This window comes from Falco naumanni, chromosome 1 (genome assembly GCF_017639655.2).
Source record: "Falco naumanni isolate bFalNau1 chromosome 1, bFalNau1.pat, whole genome shotgun sequence".
Classification (NCBI taxonomy): domain Eukaryota; kingdom Metazoa; phylum Chordata; class Aves; order Falconiformes; family Falconidae; genus Falco; species Falco naumanni.
In genome coordinates this window covers 40,147,661-40,164,118 of record NC_054054.1, presented here as the reverse complement: position 1 = coordinate 40,164,118, position 16,458 = coordinate 40,147,661, and the positions used below count along the sequence as shown (strand labels likewise).

At 41.0% G+C, this 16,458-nt stretch overlaps 1 protein-coding gene across 1 annotated transcript in view; it reads left to right on the top strand.

Annotated features, from left to right (window-relative positions):
- Positions 1-16,458, top strand: part of ATRN (attractin) — a 156,680-nt gene that overhangs the window by 113,798 nt on the left and 26,424 nt on the right. Inside the window, exon 26 of the mRNA XM_040590812.1 lies at positions 10,612-10,690. Coding sequence (XP_040446746.1) covers positions 10,612-10,690 — 79 coding nt within the window. The remainder of the gene's footprint in view (positions 1-10,611; positions 10,691-16,458) is intronic.

Genomic DNA, 16,458 nt, shown 5'->3' with positions numbered 1-16,458 from the left:
ATATAAAGCAGTACTTAATCAATAAGAAGAAGTCCCTCAGGAGGGATATACATGGAGTAAACAGTACTCCAGATCTTACAACCTGTTTTAAAGTAGGCAATATTATGCCCATTTTAAAATGAGCAGCAGGAATGATATCTTGCTTTAGATTCCATATTAAATTCAATTAAAGGATGGAACACCAGATGGGTCCTTCAGACAAGTGGTTTATAATTTATTTTTTTTTTTTAGTATGTAGTTTTTACAGAGTTGAGTGTGCTTTAATACAATCCCAGATAAACAGCAGGCTTGAACCACCACCTTGTTTGCATTGATATGGTGTAAGCGTTAACGACTGGATCAGACTTAAGCATTTGTTCTGCTGAATACATCATGGTAAAGGTCTTCCCTAAAAGTCTTTGTGGCAGAGTTAATTACTTACAAGGAGAATGAATAGGGAAGCAGTTGGTTCCTTAGTTCCTTTTTAGTGGCATAAGATCAATCCAAACTTAAAAGCTATCCATTAGGGTTTTACAGCCCCAGATCCACCTGTGTATGAGAGTTTGAAACTCTTCAATAGGAGTGATTTCTCCAGTTCCATTATTGGAAGAAAATCACAGTTTGAAGCAGGAGATGTGTCTTGTATCTCAACAAGCACATGCAGCTGCGAGTGTGTGTCCAAAAGTTAGGTAGATTTAAGAGTCAGCAGTGGTTCTCCTTCCCTCCCTCACTGCTGTCACATGGATCTTGAGAAATAATGTTGCAGTATTATTTAGCATCCCAACATGCCAGACGAATAAGAACGTGTATACTTGGGAGAAGACAGTTTATTGGTATTTTCCAGCCAAGCATTTATAATGCATTAAAAATTCTTCGATTCTTTAACTGTAACTACTGCTAAGTTCCTCTCACAGCATTTTATTTTACAGTCGCTATAACTTGCTAAACAACCAGCGTATTAGAACAGCATGATTCATCTCTGCTGTTTGTAGGGGAAACTCTGGAAATGCTTGCATTTTTAATGCTCTTGGGTGCGTTTCATAATTACAGTTGAATCCAAGTTAGACCATAAATAAGTAATATCTGATAGCCCCCTGTGATGTTAATGAGATAGAATTGGCTGAAAATTTGCACACTAAGTAGAGGCAATGAAAATGCTTTCTGCAAAGCCTAAAGACAGTTGGCAAAACCCCCTTTGAGCTGTAGGCCACCCCTAACTCGAAAACTGAGGTACCTATAAACTCTTTGAGTATAATGGACACAAAAAGAGTCTTTGTCCTAGGAAATGGATGTTTAGAATGACTTTCTATTAGTACGTTCAGGGGTCTTGCTTTATTTTGCTATTCTGCGGAGAATTTTGACATTTTTTTCTGTGCTGGTGATGTTGTGGCACATTTCCATCTCCTAGAAGCCACCTTCTCCACTTCATTGTAACCTAAACATGCTCTTCTGCCATGCAGCTGGAAGAAACAGCTGTGCTTTGAGTTGCACAGAGAACCACCCAGGGAAACGGGGGTGGGTGTGTGTTAGATTTTCAGTTGCGTTGCTGACATTTGTGATGATTTAGGTCAAGCCGGTCCTTCCAATGGGCACTGGAATGCAAGCTGGATTGCCAGACTCCAGCACTGCTGAATTTATGGAGTATCACAGGCACTGGCTGGGCTGACTCTGGGAAGCACACAGCGTCGCAGAGAAGCCAGGAGCCTGGCCGTGTGTTTAAACAACATCAGGCAGTGCGGAGCAGGACGAAACATGACTGCTGGATTTGGTTGCCATTTAATTTAAGAGCTGGGTGGCCTACTGTGGGTCAGAGACAGGGTGCCTCACATTTAGAGGTGCTGTTAGGCTCTGGGAGCTCCTTTAGGAGCCGGTATTCTGCTTGAAGCCAGGCATGTGGCTGTATGTTACCATTATTTTATTTTGCAACACGTTAACGTTTTATTTTAAGCAAAGAAAATGTCAGTGGATAAAGGTTGAGTAGAATGGTGAAGTTATGGGATCATTAATATTGCATTATAATTGGAGCCACAGGCAAAATGATACTCTAACCGTTGTTAACCTTTGCAAAGCTAAATGAGATGCAAGCAAACTATTTTTTTCTGTTTCCTCCTCTCTGCTTTTCATAACACAGGTCTTTAATTTACAAATTTTGCTGTTGTTTTTCAGCAGATAGTTTGAGCTGTTTTGACAGTCTCTAGTAAACATTGTTCTTAGTATCTGTGGTTCCTTATCTTCCAAAAAATCTGTGTAAGCCACCACACCTATCTATAATATGTATTTCTTACCAGTGTACTTTTACATACATGAGGTGTAAAAATATTTGTGGCCTTCTAAACTCATCCTGCTGCCCAGTGATCCTTCTCCCCTCCGCCCTCTCCCCCCCCCCCCCCTTTTTTTTTTTTTACAAAAACCAAATGCATCTATATTTGTTCTGTGCTCCTCTGCTTTCTTGGCCAGTTCTGTAGAGGCTTACAAGAGGAGTATTAAGAACAGTTTGAATGAAATAAGGATGTGTAAGCACTGCAAGAACCAGCAGAACAGGAGTTGAAAGCACAGCTGTATTCTAGCTGGTGACACAGCTGGCTGTGAAGCAGTCAAGGATCACGCTGGTAAACTTGCAGCTAAGCAGGAGGACAGCTCTTGCACCAAAACTAGGAAGGTGGCAGCAAGGTCACAGCATGTCACTACTGCCATTCCTTTTCCTAGTGTAGCAGCCCTAAGAAACTCAAAATGAGGAGGTATTGACTAACAGACTTGCCTAGAAGGTTGGAAGTGTGAACAAAACTGAAAGCAAAGGGTCCTGCCAAAGAAGCTGGTGAGCTCTACGTGGTATAAAAGATCTATAAACCCCAGAAACCAGGCTTGTTGTCTCCAGGAATGAAGCCAGGAGATGTGGTGAGGACCTGCCAGCCAGAATCCCTTGTCCTTTTTGAGGAATGGAAGCAATGTTGGCCAGACCAGCTGGGCAATACATTTGGCATTCACGAGTGTGAGAGTGTGAATCAGTATAATCATTTTTTCTCTGAGATTTTGTTAAATCTAATCACCTTCAGCCTGGAGAAGGCTCTGGGGAGACCTTATTGTGGTCTTTAAATGCTTAAAGGGGGCTTATATGAAAGATGGAGATAGACTACTCGGTAGGGCCTCTAGCGATAGGACAAGGGGTAACAGTTACAAACTAAAAGAGGGTAGCTTCGGACTAGATGTAAGGAAGACATTTTAAAAAACTAGGGTGCTGAGACACTGGCACAGGTTGCCCAGAGAGGTGGGAGATGCCCCATCCCTGGAAACATTCAAGGCCATGTTGGACGGGGCTTTTGAGCAACCTGATCTGGTTGCAGATGTCCCTGTTCATGGCAGGGGGTTGGACTAGATGACTTTTGCCAGTCCTTTCCAACCCAAACCATTCTATGATTCTGTGGTCTCATCCTGAGCTTTGTTACAGTGATTTACCGTAGACCTCTGGTGTCTTCTACTGTGCTTTTCTTTTGTGTCCTCACGTGCACCATTCATCCTATTTCTTGACTGGAGTATGTCTTGTCTTTCCTATCTACCTTTGAAACGTCCTTCTAGGGGGGTTCAGTGCTGACTCTTTCTGGTCCCACCGTGGTGTTACAATGTCTTAGAGAAATGGGTGTATTTCACAAATGGAACAAAAGTCGCCAGTTTTGTGTTTTCATGGTAGCACATCAAACCTCACGTGCCTCTACTAAGGTCTGAATATCAAATACTGTAATTTTAGTTTGGTACAAATAATTGGACCTGTTCCTCAGAAAAACTTTAGAGGCAGTGGTATTTGTCTCCATACAACAGTCAGGCAGATGGTTTAATGTGCCATATATTACTTTTCTTGGCTGTAAGCATTCGCCCGGTGTTTTCAATAAGTGGGAATGGCTTGTTGCAATAATTCAAATCTGGAGTTGTGCTGCAGATATTTTTTACTTTTTGTTTACTAAACAATTTATTACTGCAGCACAAGTGGCATCATTACTAAATATGTGCCTAAAATATAGTCGGAATTCTTTAATCCTTTCCCCTCCCCTCCCCATACACACACGCACACTGCCTCCAAGGAAGAGCTTGGCACTACCTTAGCATTGTTTCTAACAAGGTGAAGAAGCTTAACACCTCAGCATCCATGACTTCCTTCTTTCCATGTTGTCCTAATCACTCTTTACATTGTTGTCCACAGTAGTCACACGTGGACTAGAGCATTGAGGCCATTTGGTCTCTCCTCCATTAATTAGTCCTGTCATTATCTGTGCCTGTTATTCTTTTGGCTTCTCAAGTCTCTTATGGGAACATAGTGGTTTGGGCTGTGATGTAAGCACTTTGAGTTTTTAAACCTTTATAGCATGGGATTTAGTTTATAGCTTTGACACCTTAATTTAGGTTTCTGTGTGTGTTGTGTCAAGGCTCTTCTTCCAGCCAGTGCAGCTGGTAGGCACCAGAGCAGTTCAGTTGCCAGACGTAAGTGTCCACTTTAGGGTGAGCCACATAGCTCCTCACAGACTGCTGACTGTAATTCGTTTTGGTATTTCTCATGAGTTAAGTTGACAAGATGACCAGGGTAGTGCAGAGTATACAGAAGAGAACTAGGAATGGAAGGAATCTACAGGGCCAGCGCCATGCTTGGTCCCCAGTCCCACTCATAGCTACAGCTTGCTCAGGCATCCCTGCCTTTGGAGTAGCTTCTTCTCCTGCCTGAAAATAGTGTGAGGGAAACCCCCACAAAATACAGGTCAAAACAACACTGGTTTCATTCCAGTTTCATCATGTGTCCCATGATTTTTGGTGTGTTTACTTAAAGCTCCGTATTCTAAACCTGCAAGATGATTTTTTGCCTTTATGTAATGTTATGCCCTTTGTGATAGCATAGGAGGACTTGCAAATCTGAACCCTGAAAAGCAAAACAAAAGCAAGTTAAAAAAACCCCACAGAACAAACAAAAAACCCCAGACAGACTCATAACTGCTTTCCCAAAAGACCTCAAACCTCTAGTTAGGCTGATTTTCTGTTGATGGAAGCTGCTGCCGTTTTACAGGGTGTCAGGTTGGTTGTGCTAGTCAATAAGTAGAATTTTTTAACAGACACGAAAGAAAAATAATATCCTCTGCTGCAAAGAAGGTGGGTTGTGGCTTGTTAAACCTTGGTGCCATCTTCAGCAGAAAGATAAGGTCATTGATCTGTAGATTGGATCTGTTAGTTTGCTGTTGGCTGTAGATAGCTCTTTGGCAAAGGCCAACCGTGCAAACCATTTGCACTCCTTCTGCATTATGTACTTGTTCCAATTATTTTGAGGTTTAATGCATCGAGTATGTAAAATGTGTCCTGTAACTCTCCGGCATATTAAAATTTACTTTTAAATAGCACTTAAATAGCTTCCAATTCATCAAAATAATTTGGGGTGTGTTTTAGTAATCATTGTGGTGCTCCTTGAAATTATTAAGTGACCTATATATGTTAAAGCATATTAGTATTGAAGCTGCTGTATATTTTGGCATTTAAAACTGCCAGTTTTTTACTAGCAATTCTGATGTTGATAAATATTGTAGGAGAGTTTAATAATTGAGCCCTAATATGCCAGATGGATTTTCTTCTCTCCTTGTGAGAATGCATCATATCAAAGTGCTGATGAAGTTTTCCAGCCATTTAAAAATGAAAGCATACTTGTTTGAAGAGCTTTAAGGATACCTGGAGTGGAGACAATGTCATCTCCGCTATGAAAAGGAACTTAGAGTGCAGGATAAAACCAGAAAGGGTGTTTTAAGTTCAGATTTTTGTGTCAGAGTGGGAATACCCCATGGTATAAGGAGTGCTGAAGGCTTATCAGCTAACAATTAATGCAGGTGTTGAGGCCAACTGAGGGGAAGTTACTGATAACCATGTGGGTTATTTATTGTACATAAGTGATCTATTTATCAAATAGAATATTGTCCGTAAAATGTAAATGTAACTTGTCCCTGTATTGCAGTATTAATACATAAACTTTTATAACTTGTATAGGCCAAGCGTAGAATCACAGAATGGTTTGGATTGGAAGGGACCTTGAAGGCCATCTGGTTCCAACTCCCTGCCATAGACAGGGACACTTTTCACTAGCCCACGTTGCTCCAAGCCCTGTCCAACCTGACTGTATTTGGTAGAACCTGACCCAAATGATGAGTCATGTTCAAATTTCCTTGGGTTGAAAAATTCTGCAGGAGTGTTAGATGTCTCTAGATGTCGTTCTCCTTCTAATCTGAGTTTTTCTGGTTTCGTCTTTTTTTGATTGGAAAAATTGAACTTCTCTCAAACTGGACTCATCCGTGGCCTTAGGAAAATGGAAATCCAACAGCTGATAGTTCAGGTGCAGCTGGATGTGCTGCTTCACCTGTATGTGACATTTGCAGGACTGCATACAGGCTGTGCTGGGACATATACAAGCCCAAGAACATTTCTATCCCCTTTCCCTTCTTTGCAGAGAGATGGGTGAGGAGAAATGATGCAGAAGTGTTGTTTGAGATGGGGAGAGGCATAGAGGGAAGACTTGAATGAACAGTGGATTTCGGGGATGAAGGAGGCTCTGGGTAGGCTATTATTTTTGGAGGAGAAAGAAGCAGAAGGAAGAGGGTAAAGCAAATTCTGCAGCGAAGGTTTATTTGTAAAGCCATTTGGAAATGGGTGGATGCTTATAGCTGGCAGAGGGATCACTGAAGCTGTTCAGGAAAAAGCAGGGCAGAGCATGCTGTTGGACCAGGACTCTGCCAGCTCTAGGCTTTCACTCCAAATCATTTTCCAACACGGCTCTCGTTCCATGCAGGTGTTTCTTTCCACTGGTTCCATATTTACACAGTTGCTTTCCAAAAGAAGCTATGGGGGAAAGAAAAGCTTCTTTAAAGCTGCTGATGTGAGGACAGGTCTTTTTAACTTAATTCAGGATGGTTTAGGCTGAGTAAACCCAGCAGATAGATCTTGACTTCACTCTACCCTTGGGGCGCTTCCAGCCAGTGATGGACGGCAGCCCAGCAAGCAGGCACTACCTTTTATTCCTCCCCTAGTGCTGCCAAGGGGAGGTAGTGCAAGGGGGGGAAATACATTTTCTTAGTGATTTTATAGCTTTTGTGGGTATTTGCTGCCTCCTTGTGACAGCATATAGATGTATGGTGCTGTTCCTCTGAAATACGGGGTACTGTGGTGAGTGTTTTAGAAAGGGGTTTTATTAGCCCTTAATTGTTAATTCCTCTCTCTGTTTTCTTCAGAAAGTCTTCGCTGTGGTGCCAGAAGTGAGGCAGGAAAGAGAAACCCATGAAAGACTGGCACGTACAGTGGGGACATACAAAGGGGATTTAATGTAAGGATAAAGGCCATCCTCTTAGTTCTCCACTCTAGCTTTCTTCTCCAAGGAGTAAGTGAACGTGTAGGGAGACGCTGTGTTCGAATCAGCCAAAAATATGTCCATCCCTGATGTTTACAACTTGCTGAGGTCACGTTTTTCCCAAAACAGAGCCATCTTCGTAGGAGTTCAGCATGTTTTGATGTGTATCTTCAGTTTGGCATGTATGTTTCTGGTGCTGTCTGATAGATACAAGTGAATGGAGCATGTATGTCTTGTAAGGGTCACCTACAGAAAGGTGGAGATCTCTTTGACTTTGCTGGCTGTGCATGGCACAACACAGGTTCATCTGTATGCTTGACCTCCTGAGAACCTCCTGCTGAAGATAAATCTCTCTGAAATGGGTCTTTTTAGCGCAGAGGTACTGGAGATTGATGAAGCATCTGGCCTTCTTCCTCTGCCCTTTGGTCTTCCATCTCCTTTCCCTAATATCTCCAAATAAAGGGATATTAAGGAGGTGGACTTGGATAAGCCATGGCAGTAGCTGTTGCCCATAAGCTGCATCTGAAATGCTTTATCCTGAGGTGAAACATCTTGTTGGAGTCACAACGTGAACATGATTGCCTGGCAGGCGTTGTGCTTTAACAGCCTGTCCTGAGGACTCCTGCAGACAATTTGAATGTTGTTGTTTTCATGGTTAAATTAAATGGTTAAATTAGATGTGGAGCCAGGAACACTTTTCCCTGCTGCCTTGAAGATTTTTGTTGTATTTCCACCCTCCATTTGTATAACAATGTTAAAATGTTACCAAACACAAAGCAGACCAAAGATTTTTAGCTCCTGGTCTGTGCTGTCTTTGCATGGATACATTTTGGATTTTTGCTCTTCAGGGAGCACTGTCCTCCTTGGCCCTCAGAGGTAAGGCAAATGTTGTACCTTAGCGAGACTTGAAGTTTCTTTGAGGAAAGCGGAGCTTAAAAGAAGAAAAAAGCTTACCAAAGATGTTGAGTAAGTGTGGTGGCTTTCATGCTGTGGGGAGCTAACAGGAGTCCCAAGACAAATGCGAGCATTCAAAAATTTTGCTGGTCCATCATTCACTGATGCTTGTTCAAGTGTGACATAAGTGAAAATCCATCTAGTCCCAACATGACCTTGTCCAGCAGAGAAATACTGTTTCCAGGTGGTACGGATAGTCTGCTGTCGTGCTTAATACAGCAGCAGGGAGCTTCAGGAAAGAAAGGGAAAGCTGAAGGCATGAAATTCTCAATCATCAATAGTGCATGTTAGATTCTTTACCAAAATAGCAAACAATTTAATGCATATGCTTTACTAGTTAATGGGGGCACATTGTTTTTTACTGCACAACTCAGTAGTAATCCAGTATCTCTCAAAAAGGAAATAAAATAGCCATTAAAAATGCTCGTCTAAACTATTTGTGTTTGCAGAAAAATGGCTAGGCTTTTACAGTGAAATCATGTCAGATTTTAATATTTAGAGGAAATGTGGGGGGAGCGATTTGGAATACATACCTTTTAAAATGAAAAAAAGGCCTAACAAATCTCTCCATGATCCTGCTTAAATTTATAAAGAAACAGGCACTGTAGGAGTCTTTCAAAGCCATGCAGATGTTTTAATGCTGAAGTCACACAAGCACAGATTTTTAATACCATATACTATGTGACAGTAAAACACATTTCTGTGCATATCTAAGCCTGAAAAATATAATCACGTTACTTACTGGCTGCCCCTTGCATGTTTGGTGCCTGATCAGATGCACTTTTCATAATACATAGGCTGTGGATAGTGAGATGTAATCAGGAACAGGCTCTTCTCCTTTCGCCTCTTGGGGAACAGTTCCTGCTGTCTGTCCTTTTTTTAATGATAAATACTTCCAAGTCTTTGCACTACTCTCTGCGAAAGAATTTGCCATTGTAGAGTGGGACTCCCAGTTGCTGAAGGACAAAATATTCAGTCCTTGCAGCTCATATAAGGCAAATGAGCAGGAACAGCAAGGAACTGGTTGGGATGAGGTGCCATCAATCATCATAAGCTGTGGGTTTTTAATCAGCCATGCAGCTGTGGCTTCATGTCCAAGTTAGAAGTCGTCATCATCATCACTGGGGTCATGGACGTTTGTGTGAGGAGGGTGGGAAAGCACAGTGGAAACTGCAGCGTTGTTTGGAAAGTAGGAACTTTGGGGATTTGTGAAAAGGATTGATTTTTGGAAGCAGTGCTGAATTTGTTTTTGAGAGCAGGGAGTATTGAGCAGTTGTGGTCTTTCTCCCACCACAGTCTTTTCTGTGTGGCTGTGGGTCTCCATTGGGAGCCCTGGCATGGCAAGAACTGAGCCATGTCCAGAGGCCGGGAGGGGGGCACGCCAGTTCCCTTCCCCCTTCAACAGAAATCCCTGTCCATGCCTGTGGAGCACAGTGGTCAGCATAAATAGTGCACTTCAGGAAATAAGTAATCTATTCTGGTTAATTTTCCTTTAAGCACTCTCTTTAAATACATGCTTGACCATGGGGAAGGCAGTTTGGAGACATTTTCTCTTGCCTGTCAGTGCGGTACTTGAGAAGAGAGGCTTTCACTGGGGTTCAGGTATATAAAAGGAAAAACAGTAATCTTAGAAAGCTTGTGTACCTTGAAGTTGCTCGTTAAGTATTCAGTGTGGTAAGATCGTAACTGTCAATAAAGTTGACTTGTATTATTCTTATTATAACTGCTTTTTGTTAAATCTGCTTCTTTGCATTTGCCTAGAAGTTGATAAATCTGTTCAACCTTTTCTCTATTTAGATGTAAGAAAAGCAATATAGATTTGGGGAAATCCAGAAGTGCCTGTAGTTCTACAACAGCCAGTTAAAAAGAATCCAACTCCTGTACACTTTATCTTATTTTTGTAAATTGGGAAAGAAAAAATAATTTGTTCTCTCTGCTTTTTTTCAAGGCTTTTCTGTTTTGGGTTGTCCTCTCACTTTAAATATCACCAAAGATAGTCAATACTGACTTTTTCCAATTTAATTAAATCCTTTGGCCTTCCTGTTGTGATTTCCTGGTGAAAATTGATGGGTGTTGTATAAGGAGGTCAAATAGGTAACTTTGGAACAACAGTTTTCTCTGAAAATAGATGTACATCGTTCTGGTGTCATGAGCACTGAACTGTGCGAAACACTTTGCACTGATGTGTTATCTTTCATCAAAGTACCTCTAAGTATTATATGATCTTTTAGTCTAGATTTTTTGAGTTGCTAGAGTTTTTCAACTGCTGTTATGTTATGAACAAGGACAATAAGACTTTTTTTTTTTTTTCCCCTTTACAGTTGTTTCCTGTCTTTGCTCCTGGTGGCAGCTGTGGTTTGGAAGATCAAACAAAGTTGCTGGGCATCGCGACGAAGAGAGGTTGAACTGACAAAATTGAATACTATCTCTTAAATGACTTTTTTATAGTTGTTCTCTCTTGTATTTATTCAGATATGCATAGCATTAACCTTCAGTTAAGGATAAGCTCCACTAATCTAGAAATGCTTCTGTTTAGGGATTTATAATAGTGTACTTTCGATTACAGTTTCAGTGACAAATGGTGCTATTTTAGTATCCTGATGCTGCAGTTTCTGTGCAGCACAAAAAAACAGGGGTGAATGTCCTGAGTTCCCAGAACTCAGGTTCTAGACAGCATAAATATAAAACCACTGCAAATTAGAAGATTCTTTATATCTGTTTCAAAAGACGAAGTTTCTGCACTGAGCCTCTGAACCACATTAGCTGCTGCCTTAATCCGTTAAAAAAGCAGCTGTTAAAAAAAAAAAAAAAAAGGCTAATCCCCATTTTCAAATTTAAAGCTTATCTAAATGTTTTGGGGTGAGTGGGTGCTTTTTTCCCTGGAACATAGTAGCCTAAGAGAAAGGTGAGAGAAGCCACCTACGATTTGGAAAGCAAACTTAAAAAGACAACTTCTAGTGCCTGAGCTTTCTCCTCTTCACCTACCCACGGACCATATCAGCTTCCCAACATTTTCTTGTGTGCAGCAGCTTTACACCCCTCAAAATATGGTTTCTCCTTGTTTACCCGTGATGCATTTGGTGATTATGGGGTTTCTTTTCCACCACCCTTTTTTCCTGCTCCTCAATTGAAGCCAATTTCATGTTACACCCAAAGCACTCAGGGTGACTGAGGTAGGATAGCCTATATGTTGTCGCTCAGTAGTGTCCACGTTTCTCGGTTTTAAGCACAAATGCAGAATGTATAGTAGAGCTGTGTTTGTAGAGAAGCATGTCCTGTGTGCCACAAGCATGACTGCACGTTTCTGGGGTTTTCTTGCTGTGGTAAGTGCTAAAACCATGGAAGGACGAGCCATGTATAATGTACAAATATAGCAGAGGCTATAGCTGGGCTGCGCCTGGGACTACTTTTAGGAGCTTTGCCTTGTGCAATCTGTTTACTTGCTTACAAAATGAGAGAAGCCAGACTTTATTCAAGTGAGTCCGTGTGCACATTCTAGATGTAAGTGTCTATACATTGTCACTCGAGACCAGGTATCTTTTTTTAAGGAGCAAGGTGTGTTTCTCCCCTGCTTTGGGATTTTAGGGTGAGATCTGCCCATTCCCACAGATTTTTCTCCCAGCTGTCCTGTTGGGATGGAGCTCTTCGCAGCTGCAGGCACCTAGCCATGTAACTGTTCTGTTCAAGGGTGTTTTATTCGTACGTAGTAGTTGATCAAGAGTATTCTGGGGATTAATTTTTACAGTGCTTAAATTCTGTGCAAGTGCCCGTTTCTTGCATATCTTCAAAAATCTGTATCTGGTTGTACTTCCCAGTGCAGTAGTGTGGGAATAATATAAATTTATTCAATTGGAGGATCTCCTTTCTTATAATGAAGCAGGACAGTGTCTGATAACTCTTCTTTCTGCTTCAGATGTTTTTGCTTATACTAGTGAACTCAAATGCATAGTATAATCAGTGGTTTTCAAACAGATAACCCTTAATCTTTGAAATAATTTAAGTCTTTGAGGTTTTCTATATTCTCTGAAGGTAGATAAATTTTTACTAGGGTGGCTGATTTTTCCCATCTCACTTTCTTGGCAGGAAGGTAAGCTGGAGTCAGCATAACATTCCCAGGAGCCATCCTGGGGTTAAGTGTTATCTAGGAACATATAAGGAATACAGACTGAAAAGTAAATACTGTGGTTTGGAGCCCAGTTAAAATATTTTAGCAGTAGCCTAAAAGAAAAATGTCTCTATAAATTAAGTTAGTTTCAGTCTGCTGCGTGTTTTAAGGAAAAAAGCTGGAGTGCTAGCAACATATTGGCATGTTTTAGTCTAAATTCAATTTACATGTGTGGCTATTTGACAGGCAGTTCATCAGTGTGTTCTCTTCCTGGCAGATTCCTGTCTTTCACTGTTATTTGTCTTGCTCCTTCTTTTCATCTAGTGACTCTTATCTTGTAGTTCATAGATCTCTGCTATTGCATTCGTCTTTCACTAAAAATACTTGTAAATCCTGAGGCAACTGTTTGAAATGTTTGCCATGCCGTTATTAGATATAATAATCAAGACTATCCAGAAACAAAAGTCCACCCAGAAACACTTTGACCTTTTGGTGTTATCTAAGATGATTTTACTGCTTGCAGGGGTTTACTTATATGGACTCCCAGTAAATCCTGGCAAGGCTCTCTTTAAACATTAATGCTTAAAATAATGATTAGTAGCAGTTTGCTACACTGCAAATTTTAAGTGTACAGAAGTTCCCCCTCTGTTCTGGGGATGTTTCTGAAGCATGTGATTTTTAGATTTGCCATTCTTCTTTCCTATGGAGGTGGCTGTTCTCTTTGGTTTTCCTCAGTACCCTTACAGGAGTCTTGGGTCACAAAGTTTGCAGGTTGGATTGGGAAAAACAGATTTTGTTTTACCACTTCCCCCCCTTCCCCCCCTATAAACTACTGACACACTGATGGAGATCACCTCCTCCACCTCTTCCCACCATCTTGCAAATCAGAGGCTGGGTGAAAGGAAATCCGATTAAGCAGCAGTTGCAAGACACCCAATTCAGACAGCATATTGTAAACTTTACATTAATACATGCTGCAGCCCTGGAGGAAGATATTTCTCTGGTTTGGGCTATATTTTTAGAAGTAGTCAAGTTACAGTCACCTGTCTCCCATGGGTTGTGCTGTAGTAATTCTGTGCTTATTCTCTAATCTGAACCCAAAAGTAAGTAAAATAGAATGTAGTCTGCAGGTAATTCCCAGCTATCAATCACTCCTGCTTCCAGTGCCTAACTTCTTGTCGCAGTGCAGAGTGAAAAGTAGATAGCTGAAGCTTAATCTGAAGTATGCATAGGACAGAAAAGGGACTGTGTTGGAAGGTCTAGTAGTCAAAATTATTCAGACTTGGAATTATTACTTGGAAAATGTGCTGGGAGAAGTTGTACAGCTGTGCTTGGTGTATCAGGTTAGTGGAACAGATTTGGCTGAAACTAAGTTTGCATTGCTCCTTACTGAGAAAGCAGCGTACTACAAATCCAGAATCCACACCAGGATCTTGTAAAATATGTAGGATTCTCTGGACATTGGGTTTTTTTTTCATTTCTGTAGCTAATTCTCTTTGACCAGCTGCTTGCACATGTCAGTGCTGATGTTCCTCAGTCTTCTGGCTGAAGGGTCTTTTGGGTATGCAAAGATGGCGCAGCAAATGTATAGTTGTAGGCGAATGAGTTTGGAGGATGGAGCAAAGGTTCAGGTCTTGCAGAGTGTAAAACTTGACCTGAAGTAAAAATGGGAACAATTTGTGTTATATTAGGCGTGGAAGAGATGGGATTGTAAATTGTGTGTTTATTCCCTCTCCAGTGAGCACCAAGTTTAAGTATCTTCAGATGTCTTGAAGAGGGAAAATGGAAGTAAAAAGGCAGCTTTTATTAGGAGGCTTAGGATGAGGTGAATGACATCAAGAAACAGGATTAGGAAAACTTTCTGTCTTGTCTCTAGAAAATGACACATTACATGCATCAAGGTGGTAATAGAGAATAATGCACAAAATATGAGTGGTGTTAGAAATTTAATATGCTCATTTGCTGTTGTGAATTTTCTGTCCTGTTATTTTATTTTAGTGTCCAAATCCTGTTCCCTTCACCCTCAGTCTGCTTTGTCTCCTCCACTTTGAGCAAGAAATAGCTCTTCTTAACATTTCCAGCAAATGTAGCATGCATGGTGATTTGGCCAACCCAATGTAACTGTCTGCACGAGGGTCAGCTGGGTTGTTGTCCATGCCCCGTTGGGATGTGTTGGGAGCATCAATGCCAAGCATGTACAGACAGAACTATAAATTTGGGTGTCTAGAGCTGACCTGCACCCTTAACATACATAAAATTGTCTACATTTTGCCTCCTTTCTTGCCAAGACTATCCAGGACTGAACATTTTTACTTTGTGCACTGCCCAAGTTGTTCAGGATGGGTTTTGTGTATTGATTTACTGCAGGGATTATCCTTCTTCTTCTTGACCTCATTGCTGAAACCTTTGTCCCTCCCAAGTGTATTCAAAATGTAGCAGCACTTCTTTTTTCACTGACATCCTCCGCTGTAACATCCATGAACACTGAATGCCATTTAAGCAGGTGGATTTCTGTGTTCATTTTTACAGTAAAGACTTTCCAAGGGATGTGTGCTTTGTATTATTTATTGCCCTGCCTTCATTTTTTTCCCCCTTCCTGCCATCACCTGTTATTATTTCATTCTTCTCATATCTTCTCTCTTAGACTGTGATTTAGGGTATCCTTTGTCAAAGAAAAGGATTCAAGATTGGAATATTTTCAAACAGTAACTGTAAATCAGGATCTTCATTGCTGTCTAGAGTCCCCAGTGGTGTTTTGGAAGGATATGGTATCAGCCTTATGCTGGAATGTTAAAAGGTCAAGTTACAAAAGTCCCTAGATCTGGGCAGTCCCAGATGCTTTGGAGGGCTTGTAAGAAATGAGATGCACTGGTGCTGAAATTTGTTGCTGTATTCTCCAAGCTCCCAGCAGTCATTTGGCATGTAGACCTTCTTGTTCGGTAGTACTGACAGCGCTGTTCAGTGTCTGTCAGCCGAGAAGAGAATATTAACTTGTTGTTGGTATAGTTTGTAGATGAAACACGAATTGGAGGAGTGAAAAATCATGGCAAGCAGATAACTTCTAAGGAGATCTAGATTACATGGTTAGCATACTCAGCTGTCTCATTACAGCGTGAAACGTAAACCTGTTTGTATTATTTTAAACAGTTAAAGTGAGTTTACTTATCAGAATACTTACTCCCTGGACAATACCCCAGAATGATGGTGGCTGTGGTGATGTAATAACTGTATGTAAATTCTCAGTTCCTGCATTTATAAGTAGAGTAACAAAGTATAAAATGTAAGTAGAGCATAGTGTTAGTATTAATCTGTAACCAGTTGTTGGAGTACTGGGTTCACTCTGATCTCAGCAGCGTCTTGGGTGTTGCAGATGGTACAGAACAACACTGCAAGATTAATTTGTTATCTGGAAGATAAGCAAGAGAGTACAGCATCACAAATTACTCATTTTATCCAAGGAAGAACATATTGAAATTTGATGATGTGAGTCAGTGTCTGTGAAAAGGAATCATAGAAGATTCATGACGGGATGAAGGTCTGCTAAATGATCAGCCAAAGGCATAACACCCAGTGTCTGCAACTGGGGGTAAAAAAGTCAAAAGCAGTTTTGTTTTTCTCCTCCCTTTAATGGCGAGAGTAGCAATGCCAACAACTGTTGGGTTTTTTTTCTTTAGAAACAAGTCTCTCAGAATATGACTGCTTTTGGAGGGATCTTTTCTAGGTCAGTCACATGGTGTGATTTGGTGCCTTATACAGTGCAGGAGGTCAGATCAAATAATCATAACTTCTTGCTATTCCTAAATTTAAAATCTGTGAATGGGAACCAACTCATAGAGCCTGTAGGCTTTTTCCAAAATACAAACATCACGTGCTCTCTGTGGTGATTTATGTGGCTTTGGTCACCAAGAGAAGGAAATTGTAGCAGAAATAAGAGATGCCCCAAAGAGGAATAACATCCCAAAATATTAACATTGACAAGAGATTCAAGCTTAGAGGAAAACTGATGGTCCATTTTTGTTTGAACACACTACTGTCACTTCTGTGCCTAATTGAGCTCATCTCT